The sequence below is a fragment of the Chaetodon trifascialis genome, chromosome 3, assembly GCF_039877785.1.
Source record: "Chaetodon trifascialis isolate fChaTrf1 chromosome 3, fChaTrf1.hap1, whole genome shotgun sequence".
In the NCBI taxonomy this organism is placed as follows: Eukaryota; Metazoa; Chordata; class Actinopteri; order Chaetodontiformes; family Chaetodontidae; genus Chaetodon; species Chaetodon trifascialis.
Window position 1 is genome coordinate 23,023,292 of NC_092058.1, and position 20,285 is coordinate 23,043,576.

General features: G+C 43.5%; 1 protein-coding gene across 1 annotated transcript in view; it reads left to right on the forward strand.

The window, feature by feature from the left end:
- The first annotated feature begins 98 nt into the window (after positions 1-98).
- Positions 99-20,285, forward strand: part of shq1 (SHQ1, H/ACA ribonucleoprotein assembly factor) — a 36,838-nt gene continuing 16,651 nt past the window's right edge. Inside the window, exons 1-10 of the mRNA XM_070958981.1 lie at positions 99-180; positions 1,110-1,276; positions 1,500-1,564; positions 3,705-3,833; positions 3,938-4,098; positions 4,229-4,341; positions 4,427-4,524; positions 8,658-8,815; positions 9,349-9,402; positions 14,054-14,177. Of these exons, the coding sequence (XP_070815082.1) occupies positions 1,134-1,276; positions 1,500-1,564; positions 3,705-3,833; positions 3,938-4,098; positions 4,229-4,341; positions 4,427-4,524; positions 8,658-8,815; positions 9,349-9,402; positions 14,054-14,177 (1,045 nt within the window). The 5' untranslated portion in view covers positions 99-180; positions 1,110-1,133. The remainder of the gene's footprint in view (positions 181-1,109; positions 1,277-1,499; positions 1,565-3,704; positions 3,834-3,937; positions 4,099-4,228; positions 4,342-4,426; positions 4,525-8,657; positions 8,816-9,348; positions 9,403-14,053; positions 14,178-20,285) is intronic.

Sequence of the window (20,285 nt, forward strand, 5' to 3'; positions counted from 1 at the left end):
AGCTGTAATAACACATCCTGATAAACGTGTATTGTCCATGAACGCATCTGCCTTTTAAGAAACTGTGAGTTTTGTCAGAACATTTCTACTGCCAGTTTACAATGTGTTATACGGTAAAACATGGACGCTACATCTAAGAGCTGCCTGTGAAGCTTGTTGGGATAATTCAATGTTTCTCTGGTGAGTACAGTGCGTATGCTTGTTAACTGTATCCTAAATGATGCTTTGTTTTAGTAAGTGTCACTGAAGTGATTGAAACAGTCCATTTCTAAGTGTGAAGCAGCGTAATCTGGCAGCTAGCGCTGCTGCTGTGCTATGCTATGTTGTTAGCCGATACACGAGGAGAAGTATCATGTGTTAGCTCAGCTCTCAGGCTAGTAGCGAGCTAATCATCTGAAACTTCATCTGAAAAACACGTCAGGTCAGTGTGACATCGACAAATGTGGTCTCCTCATAGATCACAACTTTATGTCTTCTCATTTTTAAAGTCTGTGGTTAAATTCAGATGCATTTCGCCCAATAAAAAGCTTCTCTTACACACAACAAGTAGACTTGGAGAATTCTTATGCGTTTTAAGTCCATAACTTCCTTCGCTGACAGAGCTGGATAGATGAAATAGAAAAGATGTAAGTTAACCTTGTAAATAGCTTTTTGGTATATGTTGGTTATGCCGGACATAATTCTAGACCATGATAATGAAGAAAAACATGTTCAACAATGTCCTGAAACACTCACGTCTGTCAGGAAGTAAAATCTGTTTAAATGTCAGGATTTCTGAATGCAGTTCGTTATGACTGTCTGTCTGACAAGAGAGAACGGAAGGACCCGGTTACAAGCTAGTGTTAAGGCCAAGTAAAGACGCTTGTTGTAACTCGCTGTAGTGGGAAACCAGCGGTCGGGTTGTCATCAGCTCTGTGTACAGTTCTCTCCATCAGTGCGACACACGTGGGCTGCTGATCGCAACCAAACAACATTTGAGTCAACCACAAGGTGGCATGCTGTAGTCAGCTGGGCAGCCATTCATTCCACCAGCCTGGGACACTGCTGTGCATTGCGATCCTATGTCTTACAGCTGGAGCTTAACATTCTTCCTCTCATTGATGTTACAGGTCTGCATTACATCCGTATTCATAATGATAACTCCTGCGTTTGACCTAAGCCAAGATCCCGAGTACCTGATCCTCAACATCCGCGTGCCCTACACCAGAACATCAGAGTTTGACCTTCACATTGACGGAACAGATTTCAAGTTCTATGCCAAGCCCTACTTTCTCAGGTGAGTTTACCAATGCACATAATCTGATGCTGCCGCTGTTAAACTGAGGTTGGATGTAAGGGGGGGGGGGGCTTAGCAGTTAATTAACAGCACCTCAGATCTCAGACTTAGATTTGCTGTGATTTGTTTTCTGACCATGGTATTGTTATCAATATTAATAGAACACTGAGGGTGTTTGTTATTAGTGACCGTAACCATCTGTGTGCATGAATGTTATTTCCAGATTATCTCTTCCGGGAAGAATAGTGGAGGATGGGAGAGAAAAGGCCAAATTTGACATTGATAAAGGTAGGTCCCGTTGTTATATGATGATAACACAGAGTGGAGGTCAGACAGTGTGACGTCATTTCTTTGGCAGCTGTTGCATCAAATTTAGCCCAATTTATGCAATATCGTGGCTTTGGGTAGCACGGTGGCTCAGTTGGTAACACTGTCGCCTCACAGCTACAGTAGAAGGTCCCCGGTTCAAATCCCGCTGTAGCGCTGGTGGCGTGTCCTCCACCATGCCTCTGGTGCTGCTGCTTGAGGAAAAAAGGGGGCCTTTCTGTGTGGAGTTTGCATGTTCTCCCCGTGTTCACCCGTGTTCCGTAATAACCCCCACTAAAAACATGCAAGAAGATCACCATCTGACCAATGGTGATGAAAAAAAGATGGGTCCCCGGGCGCGGGCACCGGCATCGGCTGGCAGCTGGCAGCCCACCGCTCCTGGTCTGCCGCGGAGGATCGACAGTCCAAGGATGGGTCAAATGCGGAAATATAATTTCACGGGAAGCATGGCGTGTAGTGTGCAACTAACTCACTGTGTGATGTGATCAATAAAGTATCTTTCTTTCTTTCTTTCTTTCTTTCTTTCTTTCTTTCTTTCTTTCTTTCTTTCTTTCTTTCTTTCTTTCTTTCTTTTGTAAGTAACAGCACAAACTTAGCATGCACACCACCACTCAAACTACCTTTTCCTAATTTGAGGACAACTCATAAGAAGTTGAAGGCTCACATTTATTTTCCAGTTAATAATGATAACACATTGAGAGCGAGTCTCACTGGTCTGTAATCCAATTGTTGCAATTGGAAACTTAAGGCATTGTGGTTCTCATAAGAACATACATACATACACTTGTTTTGCATTATATTTGAGGAGTCACACTCTCTCTCACAAGGCACTGATTGACATTGTTCTAGTAGCAGCCAGTGATTGATCCCTGGGGTGTCTTTAATTTGTTCTTCAGCCAGTCAGCCAATGTAAATGATCCCCCTGATTTCATCCCATTTAAAAGGCCACTGGAACCATCTGTAATGTCATAATGATTGCAGCCTACAGGCGGACTGTAATATCTCTATCCATAGTGACTGTGGCAGAGAGCTCATGTAGGACTGTCTTTAAGTATAAAGCAAGCAAATGAAAAAGTCTAACGACAATTTGGTCGACGTTTACCAGCGTCTAAACACCGCTCTCTGTCACTGTGATCTGTCTTTGACTTTCTGTTGCACATAATCGGTTCTAATGAAGTTGTCTTTACGGAGGCGTCTGCCTTATGGACTCTGACACCTCATTGCCCGTCTGTCAGCATGGTCCCAGTTAACACGCTGTGTCCAAATAAGCCTGTAACATCTGCTAATAAAGCTCCGCTAATGAGTGTCCTTGTTTAGACTTATAATGAGCAATCATTAAGATCCCTCTTCCAGGCTCTCTATTCTGCAAGACCTGTAACTCAAGCAATTAGTCAGCTTCCCTCGTAAAGCACATCTAAGCTTTAACACTTGGGCGCATTGGAGTTTTATGAGGTCTTTAGGCGGCCGTCAGATTATATCTGTTGTGTGGCCAAATCAGTCTGATTCATCAGTCACGGATTGCCTGTTTTCTTTTAATAGCACATGCAAAGAAACTGTTTAATTAGAAGTATTGCACGCACAGGTGGCCAGATTGATCGGCTGCTGTTCGTTATTCACATTTCAATCTGTGTACGAAACGTGATCAATCACACTGTTTTTAGTCTTTACAATTAAAAAGTAGTCTGTCATGAAAATGACTTCATATCACATGCAAGAGCATTTAGTCATTTCTTTGATTAAACAACTTCTCAACTCGAAGTTGATTTTTTTTTTGCATTGTTTTTAAATTATTAGTTGAGCATAAAATGTAAAAGCTAACTCAGATGATGAGCATCCTGTCACAATAAAAATATTGAGCTCATGATACTTAAAAGCAAGCAAATCCTCCCATTTGAGCCACTGTAGCCACCAAGTCATCTGTGCTGTTCCTTGACGTTTGGTAAATGAAGCAGTAATTGGTCGTCATAATTGCAGTATAGCTGGGCTCGATTTCTTGTCAGTCATTTCATTGTTTCAGCACTGGGTTGAGTGGAGTGATGTTACTAAAAAGGCGCTTTGCTCTGGTTAAACATCCCTCACTTCATGTCCTATCTTGCTGTAGGTCTCTTCACTCTTCGGGTCCCTAAGGAAACCGCCGGAGAGCACTTTGAAGGACTTCAGATGCTGACGAGTCTCCTCGCCCCAAAAGGCTCCCGTTCAGCAAAACCACTGGTGGAGGAATTAAGCACAGGTGAGCGGAGTCTTTACATCAGCTGGACTTGTTTTGTATACCCTGACCAGTGTCAGTTGTGCAGTATTAATCTAGCTAACCATAACGTCTTAATGTTTCAAAAGAATGCAGTGAAAGCACGGGAGATGATGAAGATGAAGACGAGGAAGAATTTGACTGGCAGGTTGAGCAGGAGGTGTACAAGGAGAGCTCAGAGGAGGAGCTGAGAGCCCTGCAGACGTACGGCTTTGGCAGTCAGAGGTCTGGAGTGTTTGCACGATTGCAGGTGAGGTCACGGATAATGATCGCTTCCTCCGTCTGTGAAGCCTTTTCTGAATGTGATGAGGCAAAGCTGCTGAGTCGAACTTTCTGAAGATGACACAGCAAGATTTGACACGTTGGGCCCGTCCTGACAGGAGGAGCTGGGCGACGTGATTGATGTCAAGAACCCAGACGGAACGACAGCAGCGCAGAGGAGGCAGGCCCGGCTGGGAGCGGAGGCGTCTGCTTTTTCTCCTGACCATTACCTGTGAGTTCATCAAAGTCAAATCCTCTCGACGCCATTAAAACCACGACCCCCCTCTGCTGTGTGTGACTTCCATGTGTCATTGCAGGGCTGATTTGTTTGAAGATGGTGAGATAAAGGGGCTGCTGAAGTTTAGGCCGTGGTGGACAAAGCTGAGTCCGTCTGCAGAGCAGGAGGGAGAAGCTGGTGAGTTCAAGCATTTTCTGCTTTTATATAACAGTAACATGATAAGAAACAATTAATGCAAGATACAAAATCAGGCAAAGATGCTGTATGCAGTGTAGACATGGAGTGCATGTGAATTTGCACTTGAACTGAAGTTTGCCACCCTGATTTTGCACCGTTACGCTCAAATACTACAACTAATCCTTTACATCAGAGCAGGTTTCTCCCCTTGCAGTGAGATACTTATCAGATTTCTGTAAAAGTGAATCATTTGAGTTTTTCTAGCAGCTGAAAGTAACCAACAAAGTAGTGACTGAAGGCGACCAGAAGGTGGCATGAAGTTGCAAAAATTGAGAGCGCAATCATTGTTGGTTAATATTATTGACTAAATTAAAATACCCTTGATGAGCGTTTTCACTTTCCCCAGTGGTGCTATTCTACGACTTCCATTAATAGCATTGAAATAGTGCGTGTGCATAGATTCAAACAGGAATCTATTGGCTGGGACTTGCGCCTGGAAGGCACTGACATTGTTCTCTGACAATATATTAATCCCCAAAGGACACATGAGTCTTTTCACTGCCCCCTTCTAGTGGAAGGTCAGCTCGAGAGCTGCTACAGAGCTGCACTCCCTGCCAGAGTGCCTCGGGGCTCTTCAGCAGGAAAGACATTTGCCATTATGAGAGATTGAACTTGGACCTTCCCTAATCACTACATCTTTCAGCTGCCTGTTGACCAATTTAAACAAGAACATCTGCTCAGTTAGAGTGTGACAACTCAAGCTCGGCATTTGTGCTGTGTTTTCTTCAGTTTTCTTTTCGCAATCAGTTCCCATCCATTTCAAATCAATGGCTCATTTACTTAGATTGAGACGTGCTGCTTGTTGGCTGGAGCCTCCCAGCTTCATTTCTCCGTTCAGCCTCTTGCATGGGAGTGATAGCTCGTGAAGCCTCGGCACTGCGAGAGACTGTTTAATTGTGCCATCCGGCTCCTCTTAACAGCCTGCTAATTCCAGCACTTCCACTGTTTAAGCAGGCGTGTGGCTCACAGCCACAGCTTACATGTAGTGCATGGGTGTCGAACTCTTGAGAGAGGATTTAGATTAAACTGATAGCATTATCGCAGGAGGGAGTGCTGCCGGTCTCGTCTCCACCGGCGCGAGGGCCCGATCGCTGACGAGCAGCCATCAGTCAGCAACGCAAAGGCCATTAGTTTAGCCTCCGAAGAACATTATGGTTCCCTGTAGCCCCGCAGGCACCCTCGCCTCATTCTGCATTCTAAGACAGAGCGGCTCAGTCGGGAGCCCGGGCGTAGATAAATGGGCCAAATTAAACTTAATGGCTTGATTGACAGGTAGAATAGCATTAGCCTCAGCTGAGTGTGAAGAATGGCGGTCGGTCAGGAGATTTAAGCGTCTTACTGTCAAATCTTGAAAGCATGCTCATGATTTTAACTATTCGCCGTATATTTCAAATGGCGACTGCAACTCCTCCGTGTGCGTTTTTTCGACTTTTTCCCTCCTTCACCTCCACTTAGCCTGACATAAATGTCGCCTGACAGATGGATGTGGACACAAGTGCTAATGAAGTAGAAACTGGCCCCTCTGTGCTCTCCGGTGTCGGGGCCAGCACACTGACAGGCCACAGCTGTCCATTGGAGGCCTTCATTCACACACACTGGTCCAGCTAAGTGGTCCTGACAGCTCAGCTTCTCGCTACCTGCTGCACTTTGTTATGGCTGGGTGCAGAAATGTGACCTTTGGCCAACTAAGACAGCACTACCACTCTGCCCAAGTTTACAGTTTGAGCAGACTGTCATTAAATGTCCCTTTGATTTCATACTTGACCTGATCACAGTGTGTGTATGTGCAACATTAACCATCTCTGCCATCCAAGGTCACATGTCGGCCTCGTGCATTTGTGAAATTCTGGAATCGTTTTCCAACCCTCAGCAGTGTTTCAACAAAGCATATTTACTCCACGCCATCAGGCCATCTGGACCTGTAGAGAGCAGTGAAGAGCCAGGCTGCCGTTCCAACTGGAGGAATTAGGTCAGAAATTAATTTGCAATCAGCAGAAGCCCTCATACACTGTGTACTAAAGCCCATTAGAGCTGATTGGCTCCACAGCGGAGATGAATGAATGTGGTGTTGGGTAAATCAATCAGGTCTGCTCACCTCACCTCACCGCTTTGGCTGCAGAACTAATAGAAAATATATCAGCATCATCAGGCTGCCGGGTCCAACTTGCGAGCGAGTCGGGGTTCTGTTGCCATTTAGAGTTTGCGTTTGGTTATTGTGAATGTCAGCTTTTAATTGCAAAGCCTCGATGTGTTGTGCAGCATCTTTTATCAGAACAGGCTGCACTTTTATCCTCGTGTAAATGAAGTTCCACAAAAACACCTCTAGACACACTGCGTTATGTCAGCGTCTGTGTACTAGGTACGTCTTCGCTCATATATTTTATTCTTCAAGCGCCTGTGCATCCTGCCAGTTGTCTACCATGTGTGTGCGTGGGAATGCTTGCATGTGTGCATGACACACTGGGTGCATATCTGTTGCTTGTGACTGTAAGTCAGTGTTTTAAATCAGTTTTTTTCATCCCGTCTCTCAGTGTGTGTCTTTGTTTGAAGAAGAGTGTGTGCAGACGTAGGCGCACACGCACGTGGCTCTTTGTGTCCGTCTGTGTGTGTTCTGCTCGGCTGTGCTCTGCAGCTGCACTGATGAGGGACTCAGGTAGCGCCTGCAGGGAGCTAAAACCTGACGTAATGCAGCAGGAATCTCCATCCCAGCCGAGCCAAGTTCCCACTGCAGCCACAGAGATCACTGTGAAGCACCGTGTGTGTGTGTGCGCGCACGCGCTCGTGTGTGTATATGTATATCGAGGCTGAGCGTGTGAGTTTGTGTATTTGTGTACACACTGCAGCCAATACACACCAGCGCTTCGTACGCATCAGGGGCTCAGTGCAGGGACTCTCCTCTCCTCATGCAGACAGAGGAATTGCTTTCAGCTGTTTTATAAGCTGCTGGAAGAAAGAAAAAAGACTGTTGAGTTACAGCGTGTTCCTGCAGACATTCAGCGCGCCTTTCAATACCGAACGATTCAGATAGCTTAAATGGGATTGAAGTCTGTTTGTGCCGCCCCATTAGGCTTGCCACAGATCCCCATTAAGCAGATGCCTCTTTCAGAAGGCAACAGTTAGTGAATTTGCAGAGCAGGGACGCAGAGGTTTTGAGATATTTTCATATGATGGAACTTTATGTTTTCTAAATGCAAAGCTGTTCAGCCGTCAAACACGTCTAAATGAGATCGGCTTTACTAATTGAGCTAATTTAATGTCGGCCTCTTTGGCCTACTTTGCCTCTCATCAACTGTCATGTTGCGCTTCGGCTCGGCACGTTTTGCCACCCACTTCATTTTGCCACACAGCCGGACTGTAAGCTGCTGCTTTAGAATGAAAATCAGCTGCAGCTGCACAGTCGATCCTTTTATATTACCACAACAATGACATTTCAAGGTTGGACTGTGACACCATGACACTTGTGCGGTTAGCATTCATGAGATTTGGGCATCTGTGTCATTGCATATTGCAAGCTTCAGTTTCTGAACACACAAGCATTCCCAGATAAACATGTTCCACTTGAACTGGGAATCAATTAAAATGCAGATAAAACCCTTTTTACACAGTTGCTGAAAAACAAACGTTCCCTCTGCACCTTCTTTCCTCCTCTACAGTGTTCTTGTGGTGGACCTCACATTTGTTCTGTAGTTGTCAGGCTAAATATCCAGGCTTCCTGCTCATTTTGGTGACAATTCATAGGAAATACAAAAATCTCAGTCCAGAGCCTTCAGCCAAATCATGCCATTGATTTTTAAAAGTTATATGTTGTTTCCCTGTTCACACTTGGCCGGTGTTTTCAGATTGATCCGGTCTTGACATTGTTTTCAAAAAGTTCAGTTCTGGGTGTGAAATCACATGATTAGTGATAGCAGAAGGCCAAAACTGAGCCATGCATTTTCACATTTAGCTGCTTAGTGTGGACACTAAACCCAATTTATTAAGCTGTTTTTATCCAAAATAAATACAATACTTACAAAAGACTTGTGCTGTCCTGAAATGAAAACCTTTCCTGTAAAATCCATGTTCTTGTGCAGCTGTGTCATTCACCGACGATGAAAAGGAGCAGCTGAGAAAATTCACCAACCGCTCCTACCTGCTAGACAAGACGTCTCGTCACCAAGTGTGGCTCAGCCTCGTGGACATCCTGCTGGCTTATTCCTATGAAGTGCGCTCTACAGAGGGAGAGCACAATGTGAGTGAGTGTGTGTATGTGTGAAGAGGCAACTCCTCTGAGCAGCACTTAGTCTTGGATGACAAAGCCCTCTATCCTCAAATCCTTTAGACCCCCTTCCATTTCATTCAGAGCCTTAAGAGATTACCAGCAGATCCAAGAGCTCAGTCCAGGCCTCTTTGTGTCACTGCTCTAAGGTAGCTGCAGAGCGGTAAGGTGAGCGAGGCTGATTTCATTGTTAAAAGACAGTTCATAGCATGCGTGAATCCAACACGAGAAGTATTTGATAAGGCACAATGTTGGATTAAAGCCCAGCCGAGAAAACAATTTCTATCACGTGAGCATTTTCATTTCCATGTGGGATGTTTTAATATGGAGAGTTTAGAACAAGTTCCCTTCTTTATTTCAGTTCCACCGTAGCCTGATCTTCGCTGAGAACAGAAATCTGAGCCGCTGCTTTGATTTATGCCAAGGCAGAATTAATTGTACTGTATGTGTTTGTCATATTTCCTGTCTCTTACTGCTGTGATAAGTGGTCCCCTTCTTCCCTGCAGGTAGAGTCACCGTGGACAATCAGAAAGCTCAGCGGGACTCTCTGCTGGCTGGAGGTGAGTCAGTTATTACGCAAGGAAATAAGATGAACTTTGAGACGTCAAGGACTGGCCAAGTGGCTCATTTTTATCTGCTCTTCCTGCTCAGATGTCCGCTGACTCTTCACCTCCTTTGCTTTCACACATCTAGGTCTGTTTACAGTTTACAAGCATGCACTGTATTGCATATGTGAAAAAAAGTTGTAGAAAGTCTTTTGTGGCTGCAAAGGGAGCTGTGCCAAGTCTGAGTGATGTCACCTGAGTCAGCGCTGGTTGGGCCTAAAAACTATGAGTTTGAAAAGACAAATGTCAGGTGCAGAGCTAGAAAGAAGTGAGCTCACTCGACCTCTGTTACCCGCTCTTCATCTCTGCTTGAAATCTCCAACCAGACTCTTGGCGGTCAGGTTGCATTGTGAGTGTTGTAGGTTTTGACAATGAAGAGGAAAATGTGGAATAAAAGCTGACATCTCTGGTTCTTCTGCCTCTCTCTCCGTTCCCCTCTGCTCACATTCCCCTGCTTTGACTTTCTCTGTATTTTTGCCCCCTCTAAATGTTTCTTCCTGTTTTATCATGCAGCTGACTTGCATCCTTAACCACTTGTGCTTTTTAAATTGTCTGTGGGCAACTAAGAGTGAGACCCATTAACAGATGAAACTGGTTTCCATCAAGTAACAGATGTGTATTTAGAGAACATGTTGGCAGGTCTTGTTGCCAACTGAGAGCTGGAATGCTGCTGTTCCTGACCACCCAACCACGTCTGGAGTGTCTTCATCAACCGCTCTTGCTGTTTGTGTCCCACTTGCCAACAACATTTCAGCATGGTGTGACACCAGTATATGGAAAACTGGGCTTATTCTGTAAGCAAGTGTTGTTGAAAGCTAAATTACTCAAATTAAAAAAGCACCCAATAAAGATCCATTACATTCCCATCCCTGCTGCTCCCATCCCAGCTAGCCAGCGAATAGACAAAAGTCTATAGTAGATATAAAGATTTAGACCAAAATATATGCATCATTGTGGGAAAAGGGCGTGATTTCCATTGAAATGTGGCCTCGTCAGCACCACGTGTAAGATTTTTGTAAGTGAAACAGAGTTCAGATTGAGTTCAGGTTTGCTCTTCATCTTAATGATTGCATTCTCACAGAGGCAGTTTATGCTGGCAGGTACCTGCTTGAGGAAACAATGTTGTTTAATGATGTACGTATGTCTTCTTTTCTCAAACTAGAAGAGAAAACATTGTTAAAACAAAAGGATCAACAGTTGCCTATGTTATGCCATTATTTTGCTCAGTTTGGATTTCAGACTTTGAAACAAACTTTGTGTAAAACATGTATACTGACTTATACTTAATATATAATCAATAGGAGTTTGCTTATGTACTCTAATATCTTAGCCCATGTCCATGGTAAAAGCACTCCTTTTTAAAATTGTTCCTGTGTCCAGATTGGGTTCCATTCATGCCGGATCGTTAAGTTTGTGTTCCACATTGATGTGCTATAACAGCAGGAAGTGGCTAAACCTCTCCCTCCTCCTGGAGCTGATGATGCATCCAGTCCAATGCAAGCAGCCGAAGGAAGCATGCTCCATTTTGACAGTCTGATATAGGCTCATTACATCTTTATTCTAGTGTTTCCTGCTCTCCATTATTTATTATTTTAGTGTTTCCAAATAGTCAAACACAAAGTTCAGGTGTTCTCATTACAGTTTGGATTACTGTTAGGTATAAAACGGTGATTTAGGTTTATTCTTCAGTGTAAATGTACAGTTTTGATGTTTTGTTCCAAGAAGCAGGTTCACTGAGTAAAAATAACTGAGTAATAACTAAATAACTAAACTGAGTAAAACCTGACCTGGAGTAGGTCTTATTACATCAGACCTTTTCCAGATTTGAGGAGGTTCCAGATTACTCTGTAAAAAGCGTCTTTGAAGAGGCCTCTGCATTGTGAGAACAATGTTTGACATACAAAATGATCAATGGCGGGGATGTTGGCAGAAATGGTAGAAATTTGGCTTCTGAACATTTCTGTGATATTGTATCTTTGCAGGTGTGGTTTTGTCAAACACTATGGTTTTCTGTCTGTTCTACATTTCTGGGCTGTTGCTTCAAATTTCTCCACTTCAGGAAGCTTAGTGTGGAGCTCAGATTGTAGAGGAAACCGTGCATTTGCGGCAATGTGGGCATTGCTGCAGGAAGCAGTAGTCCCTGGTCATCTCACCGGACCAAATGGCCCTGTTCACATCCGTATCCACATACACCCAGATTACATGCAGGCTTTTGGTTTAAATCTAAATGCACTTCATCTAAAGATGGATTTATAGTTGATGCAAGGGATTAATGGGAGGCCCACCATGATGCTCATGGCGTATGTTTTTCCTTTTAGCTCACATGTTTCTGTCACATTGATGGCATAAGACTAGCCTGATGTACCAAACATGATTAGACCATGTCCTGCTGTTCCCACAGTAACTGTGTGTGTCACAGCTTTGTGACGTTCACTGATGGTGCGCTGTGCACGCACTTGTATAATTGGAATTACATCCAGTCAGTAATGAGACATCACTCTGTCTCGTTACTGACGAGGAGACGGCTCCCTTGCATCACTGTTTTTATGTTCCTTCACTCTCTGTGTGACAGAGCAATGATGGTGTTGAGCAGAATGTTTTCAGTTCAGATGGTTTTGCCACATTTTGCTTGATGAAACTTCAACTTCCTTAATGTCACCCCTGTTGTCGACAGTCTCCGCAGGAATCAGAATCTTTTCCGAGAAAACACAAGCAGCCAATCACAGTTCTCTCACAGCAGTTCTTCTCACTCTGTGGTCCCATTTCCCTTTTTTTCTTTAAATGATCTCTTCAATGCCACTGAATGTAGAAACACAGGACTCAATGATCACATTTTGTGTTATGGTCGTCAGTTTTGAGTTATTTCAACTGCCTGTGTCTGAAATCATTCTGCCATGGTGGACGGGGCTAAATTCTACAAGAGCCATGACCCTCGACCACCGTTTTCACGGCAAGGAGGCCAGTTAATTGTGCTAATCGGAGTGGTAGTGAACTAAAAAACTTCAGTGTAAGATTAGGGGGGCCAGAATGTGGCAGAAATGGAATGCAATATTCATAAGTTATTAGTCTTCTCTACTCATGCTTTAACTTTGAAAAGTTTCATACCATAGAAGTGGTCCAGCTGTGAGCCTCATGACATTGTCTGTAGCAAAAATGAAAGGGACCTTTACATTTTAATACCAGGGGCGTGCATAATACCTCTTTCCACCTCACAGCTCTGTCTCTGCAGCCAAGGTAGCCTGAAGTGTAGTCATTTTTAAGCAGGTGCGCATCCACTCCAACGTAACCCCTTAATGAACAACCATAAATCAAGCTTAAATCTCAGCTGACAGTTGTGCACGAACACATCTGCCAAGACAGATGATGCTGAATAGAAGATCCTTCATTAATGTCAGGGACACATTAATTCACACGGCACTACAGAAGTGGTAAGTGCATCCCAGAGCACCTTCAAATAGTTCTTGAGCGATAAGATCCCATGGTGTCCTCATTAGGTGTTGGACATGCACACATGCTCAGCACTTGTGATTGAATCACCCGAGACGCGTGCCGTTGCTAATTATAAACAAGTCGACGGGGCTGCTTGGAGGAGCTTGGTTGCTGAGACCGTGACCACAGTTGGAGAGGGAGTAGTTTTCCTGTTGTGGTGGCAGTGGAGTAAAGAACAGTCTTCACCTGCCTGGCAGCCCTGTGCTGCTCGTCAGTCAGTCAGCAGAGCTGTCAGCTCCTATTGACAGGCCACCTCGCTCAATCCCTCACTCCCTGTCTCCCCTTCCTCCTCCTCCTTCTCCTCCTCCTCCTCTCTTCACCTTGTGCTCTACAATAGATTCCTCTCTGTCTTTGACTGCCTGTCTGTCTGTGTGTCACAGCTGAAATCAGCTCTGCTTCCTGACTCCATTCTCCCTCTCTGCAATCGCTTTTTTATGCACTCGCTGTCTATCTCTCTCGCCTCACTAATGCCGAACATTCTCCTTTCCCCTACCACCTTATCCCGCTGCCATCCCCTCTCCCCTCCTCCCTCCATCTGCTGCATGTTTACTTGTCCTCAGTCGACTGCGCTGGTGTGACTGTGGTTCCTCCCCCCGCAGCAGCAGACCTTATTTACTCTCTTGCTAAACAAGCCCAAGGGAGAGCATGATCCCCGATGACACGCACTTGCAAGCTCGCAACACATCCCTAACAAGCCCCAAAGAAGAGCGGAGAAAGAAAGGCAGGATAAAAATCTCTGTTTCTGTCTGCCGGCTGTGTGTCCATTAGTACAGAGAAAATCTGAGAGTTAAGGCAGTGATTAAAGAGAAGCAGCAATTAACAAGCTAAGGCTGCAGAGGTGTTTAAGAGTTGTGAGCCCCTATTTTGCCAGCTCTATAAACGAGGGGTTGTTAGGAGTAATTAGCGCGCCAGTGACTGCAGTGCACACCAATAAGAGCCAGTCTTCGACCTAAGAAAAAAGGAAAACAATTCCTGGGTGGAAAACATGTGGTTGAACCAACACTTGACTGTCTGTTGCACTGTAATGTCTATTTCCATTTCCTTCCCTTGTTGCGTAAAAACATGGCCTGTTCTTGTGCTTGATGCTGTTCTAAGTTTCCTGTGCTCTGTTTTGCAGACGTACACCTCCCTGAAAGATGTCCTGGTGTCATTTGGACGCAGGGTTTTGTGCTACCCGCTCTACCGACACTTTGCCATGGTCTGTGCGGCAGCTCGTGACACAACGAGGATTTTGCAGTCAGGTGAGTCTCTTAGAACCACCAACTCCCACACACACATTGTTAAAGTAAGCTGTTAAAAAGACAGTCAGCGTGCTTTCGTGATACAATCTCTGACTGCTGGACACACACAGTTTATAGAAAGTGGTTCATGCTGCTCATTCTACGCCATGTGTTTGAAAGTAATATTCCTCCAGCTCAGAGAGCGAGTGGCCCGACTCCCACCTCTTCTGGGAGAGAAATGTGGATTAGTTGAGAACGGACTGTTGACTTTGATATCTCAAAGCCCAGAGTAATCTTTAAATCAAAATCCCCTGCGGACAGATGAAACTGTGCAGTGTAAACACACTCAGGATGTGTGAGGGCTAAGATTATCCAGCTTGTGATGATTTTAATGCTGGTAAATGACAGCAAATTAAAGGCCTTTTAAGCTCCAGATTAGCATTTCTGCGCCTCATTAAGTAGGAAGATGAGTTGATCAGAAGAGCCGTGGAAACGGCAGTTGGAGCCACTCTTTCCCCTCACCTTTCTTTCTCTTACCTCAGACACTCTTGTTCTGCTGTAATGAGATTTCTCATGTTTGCTGTGAGCCTGGAAATTGTTCCAGTGCCTACTGACAGCTCATATAACATCATACTCTGGTCCTTCTTTGTCCAAATCAAGCAACCGATAACAGGCTCTGCTCATTTGTTTCAGTGTGTTAGTGTAGAAAAAACTATTATTTCACTGTTATTTTCCATAATGTTTACTCCATAGACTGTATATAAGAAAGTGATGGTGATTTCTAATGGCCAGCTACTAACAGTGACTTCACTGATTGCAAAAAGAAGTCCAAGTGCATAGAAGTCTAATAGAAACTGACCCTACTTCTAATTGAATTTACTACCTCCGTAAACTTTTTCTGAATGAATTTGTGATCTCAGTTGATAGTTTCAAGTCTTTTTAATACAACAGCATGTTCGTAAAGTCAACAGTAAAGCAGGGCATGCTTTATGACAGGACTTCTTAAAGTCTGGACCTCTGGACCATCTAGCAGCCCGCAGGTCAAATGCATCATCTAACGTTATTCACCAGTAGAAGAGGCCCAGTCCATCCTGAGATGATCGTCAGTTAGCATGCCAACCCCTGGCAACGAGCCAAAAAGTCCACAATTCGTAGTTCACCTGCTCTACTGAAATAGATGGAGAGTCACTCAGCTTGGCTGTTAGATGCAAGCGGCAGCACTTGGGTTTATTTCTGTTGGCCAATTGTTGTATTGAGTCTCAAAGTGAGTATTCTTGTTTGCTTCCTGGGACCCTGAGGAGGAGGTTTTTGTTGAGATAAGGTCTTCTTTCATTGGTAGTTGGACTGAGCACTGACTGCATCCTTGGAGGTTTGATAGCATTTTTATTCTCCATGATTTTTGGGAGTCTGTTCACACTGACATCAGCTCATGAAAATAACAATTTTGTCAGGAAGTGAAATTATTAAACAATAATAGGCTAGTTAGGCCTACATACATGTGTGTGTTATTTAAAAGTCAAGCCCCCACAGTGTCTGCGTAGAAACATTTTGGTCCCTGAACAAATGTAGTTGACCCCTGCTGGCTTGTGTTATTAAGAGGCCACAACACGTTATGAAGATTAACGTTTTCTATTTTGGAATAAACGTTCTGTTCATCAACAGATCATTAGTGACGTTAATATTCAGCATAGCTGGAGATGATTCACAGCGATCCTGTCCCAGATGAATTTTGTTTGAGTGTACCTTATTTCTCTCTAGTTGACATCATTGTCATGGCAATGTTGACTCCTGCAGAGAACGTTGTGTGTTGTTGCTGCTGAGTTCACACATTAATGTTACACCAGAGAATTTACTATCAGCTCCTGAATGAATGTGTCTCATTTTATCTAGTACACAATTTGTAGAACTAGTGTGAATGCAGCTGTAAGAATATGTCAAACCAAGGTGTGATGGCCATCATGCCAAACTCAAGGCTTCGAAACGATGATCCACAAGCCAATGAGTGTGGCTTTTATACAGTCTGTGAGTGAACATTATGCAAAATAATAGTGACATAATCAGCCTTTTTTCCTTAATACATTGAAAAAATGTATCGTTCACTCACAACTCATAAACTTCATTATTTGCCAGCATTAGGGAAGTATGAGTAATAGGGCTTTTCCTTAATGAACTGTAACACTCCAGTAATTTGGCCTGTCGTGGGTCTGAGGGTGTGTTTCCTCCCAGCATAACTTTACACACTAATTAATTTGTCAGGATAAAGCAAATGGAAATGCATGCTGCATGTTTGAGGCACTTCAGTTAAGTGGCTGTGAAAGCAAACATTCATAGGTATTAGCAAAACAAACCCATTAATGGCAGCACACAGGTTAAGTCCTCCGAGGAAATGTTATCCGGGGGTAAATATTTGAACAGCCCTCTGGCAGCATGGCGAGTATTCTCAAGGAGCTCCTCCACCTGCCTCCTAAGTAGCTGTAACTAAAGAGCTACAGGGCAGGTAAAGACAAGCGGGGGGCGGAGGAGCAAGAGTAAGGATGTGTGGAGGGGGACCTCTGGTCGTGCTGCTTTCATGATTGAACTGACAGGACAAGACAAGAAAATGCCAGATGTGGTCCCCTGTTACAGATCCATCCTCCATGCACCTCTGCTCTCATTCATTCAGGCACGTTTTGCACTGGTCATGGCATTTTGTTTGGGCAATCTGAGAGGGAGGGCAAGGAAATTTGGGGAATTGAATATGTGGAAGTCAAATTTTAGGTCAAATAAGCACTCTGACCGAGTGTGGCAAATCAAGGAGGACTGATGACATTTTACCACCAGGACATGGTGTGAACACTTTAGGTTCAAGGGACTGATGGTCTTTTATTGGATGAGATGCATGGATTGTGTGTGTGCATTTTTGACGAGAGGGAAAAAGGAAAGAGGAAAAGTATGAAATACAGTGCTGAGATTGAATGCCACGGTACTGTATGTTCATTTTAACTAGATGTACCAAACTACACAACTGAACTGCTCTGAAGTGTTCCAGTGTCATAGCTGAATTGCATTGGCACATTGGACCTGACACTGGATCAAGATGTACCTCTCCTGCCTTTCACGCACATCATCATCATCATCGTCGTCGTCAGTGGCAAAATCAGACAAAGGCAGAACAGTTCCTGCTGCTTTTCCTGATATCTGAAAGTGCCTCTGGTCTCGCTCTCAAAAAATGAAAAATGAGAAGACAGAATTAGTAATATTCTTTAAAAAAATGGAGAAATGGTGTTCATCTGAGCCACAAAATCTTTTGCTCTCACATTTCTTGAAAGTACTATCCCCTGTGCCCTGTACTATTTCTTTCATCAGTGTAACCCTCAGCCCACGCAGTAAGACAGTCTTCAGCCATCAAACCAGAGTCTGTCATAGCATTTCTCTATTTGCAGATGATGTACTTTTATTTCTATCCGAGGTTTAGCGGTCTTTCTCTATGGAAGCCCATTTGTACCATTGTGAAGATCCTGTCAGTCATGATAATGAGAAACGTTCTCAAAATCACAACTTGCTCATTACATTGAGATGTGGTCAATATTTTGTAATAATAACTAATTATTTTGAGAAACTTAATTATTTTACAATACCAAGTCATTATTCTGAGGTTTCTCATTATTTTAAGATATTAACTCGTTATTTTGAGAAAGTTTCTCATTGTTTTGAGACACTAAGTCATTCTTTTGATAAAGCGTCTCATTCTAATGATATACAGCATCTTTTTTTTGGTATTATCGAGATTTTCAAAAAGTTTAGCTTCCTTTCAAGTTACAAAGTCAAATGAAGAAAATCTGCGTGATGCAGGTATGAATCACAATCTTTCAGTAGTTTCTCATTTTTTATGTCTTGGGAAAGACAAATATTTCTCTATAGAAAAAAACAGTGAGAAAGAACTCATCTGAAATAATGATAGATTATAGCTTGATAGATTGTGCAGATTAACTGATTCTCTATCAGTTATCTGTCAATTTCAATTAATAGAATAGATTTTCCCAGTTCCATGTTATCTTTGTCCCTTCTGCCCAAGTGCTGGGAACATTTACATAAAATAATCTCTCACTTCATATGGAAATGAACACATCCCAAAATGAAAATGAAAACTTAACAGCGAGGGAAAAGAGTCCGGGAATTTGGCGGTTCATGAAACTATATGCTTCGCTTTACATGTGTGTCCTTTATTAAGGCGGTTCACTGATAACTGATAAATCGATTCCATGGCTTGAAATAGAACATGGAGCTGGAAATGCATTCCCTCTGAAACAGATATCATTCTCACATTTTTCTGTTAGACAATATAAACTAACATACCTGGTAGATATTTAGTGCAAGGCTGAAAAATATCCATAATATGATTCAGATTCCCAGCTGAGCGAACTTGAATGTTGATGCACTCTTCTCATTTCTTATGTATTGATCGCTGTACATTATCTTTGCTGCCTCTGCACTTTTTTTAATCTCCACATTTTTGTGCAGAAGACACAGCAGGCTTTGTTTTGGGTGCCCTTCACACCCACCACTACATCTACTGTATGCAAGCCTGCTCATTCAGCGGCCATGAAAGAACTGCCGTTGTCCATTTGGATTGCACATTCTTCCCTCACTCATCGGACAACCTGCTCTTGCCTAATCAACCTTGCTCACATCAAGAAGACACAGCACCTTTCTAATGTTAAACCACTCTATTTTCCTCCGGTACAGATTCAACTGTTGGAAAAACAGATCACACGGGGGGGAGTAGCCTCTAACCAGTGAGCCAAAATCACATCTCACATGTTGCCAGGGGCGTTCTCCAAAAGCACCTGAGTCACGATCATTGATTTAGCGAGTGTTTCCCAATAACAGTTTGAATCCATTAAATGTCAGTGTTCCAATTATTTACTTTTCTGCATTGAGACATAATCTTTAGAGAGAGAGAGAGAGAGAGAGGGAGAATCGCGATGCAGCTCCGAATCGATTCCCTCCACCCCACCCCGACTCTCCAAGAATATCAATGTTGAACTGGTGCAGAGAGCAACCTTTCCCCTGATTCTCTCCAAACAACTCATGAATCTTCCCTGTGAAAAAGAAGTCAAATCTTGGATGTGAGTGTGTTTTTTCGCCTCACATGATCCAAGTCCTGAATTTGGAGGGCAGAGTTCCCTGCATACGATCTCATGCTTAAACGAGAACCAAATGTTTGTTTAAGGTTTTCCTCGCTGCGAGTGCGCTGTTTATTTTGATTGGGCTGGAATGTCTCTGGACAATGCCAACCAGCTCTGCGGAGGTGGAGAGGAGCATTTTCTCTTGCCCACTGTGGATTGTTGGCCTCATCATAAGGCTATTTATATGCCTGATTGGACGGAGAAGTGCTGTGACAGTTTGGCATGTTGTATACTTCAGGGAAAAGTGATTTGCCAGAATAACAAATGGAGATTCAGTGTGGTGCTCTGGTGGTGTTGAAAGCTGCAGCATGCAGTCTAAAATGTTCTCAAAACCTATTTCCAAAGCGCAGGTGTCGACCATGAACCACGTCATCTGCATCGTAACAGAAAACTCCCACCATTTAACAGATATACATGCTTGATAGTTTGCATACTTTGGCTGGCAGATGATTTATTTAAATCGTGATTAAGATCCAATTTTCTGTAATGTATCACATCCTGAAAGATATCCTCTACACATGGAGTGGTGTGTGCTTCTGGTGGGTGTACAGTATTTAAGTTGCTCCCAAAGAGCACATATTTCCTCACTAACATGTATGTGGTATCTAACTCTGCAGAGTATTGCAGTTTCATGCGCCAAGGTTTTGAAATATTCATCTTGATTTCTGCTTCCTCCACCACAGCTCCATGGAGGTTTGTTTACAGTGCTCAAAGCAACACAAAAAGGAGCTTCATAAAACACATAAAAACATCTTCATTGGCAGGAGACATTTGCATTCAGCCTGAGGGTGAGGGAACAAAGTTATCTCTCCAACTCTTTTGTTTTTTAGACTCTAATTATTGCCGTTACAGCATCACGAGTCATTAGTGGGAGTTAAAATCACGAGTCGAGCTCGAGCATAAGCCCAGTAGCATCAGTGTTCCTCCGGCTGGGGAATTTCCAAAGTTCTGCAATGGCTAA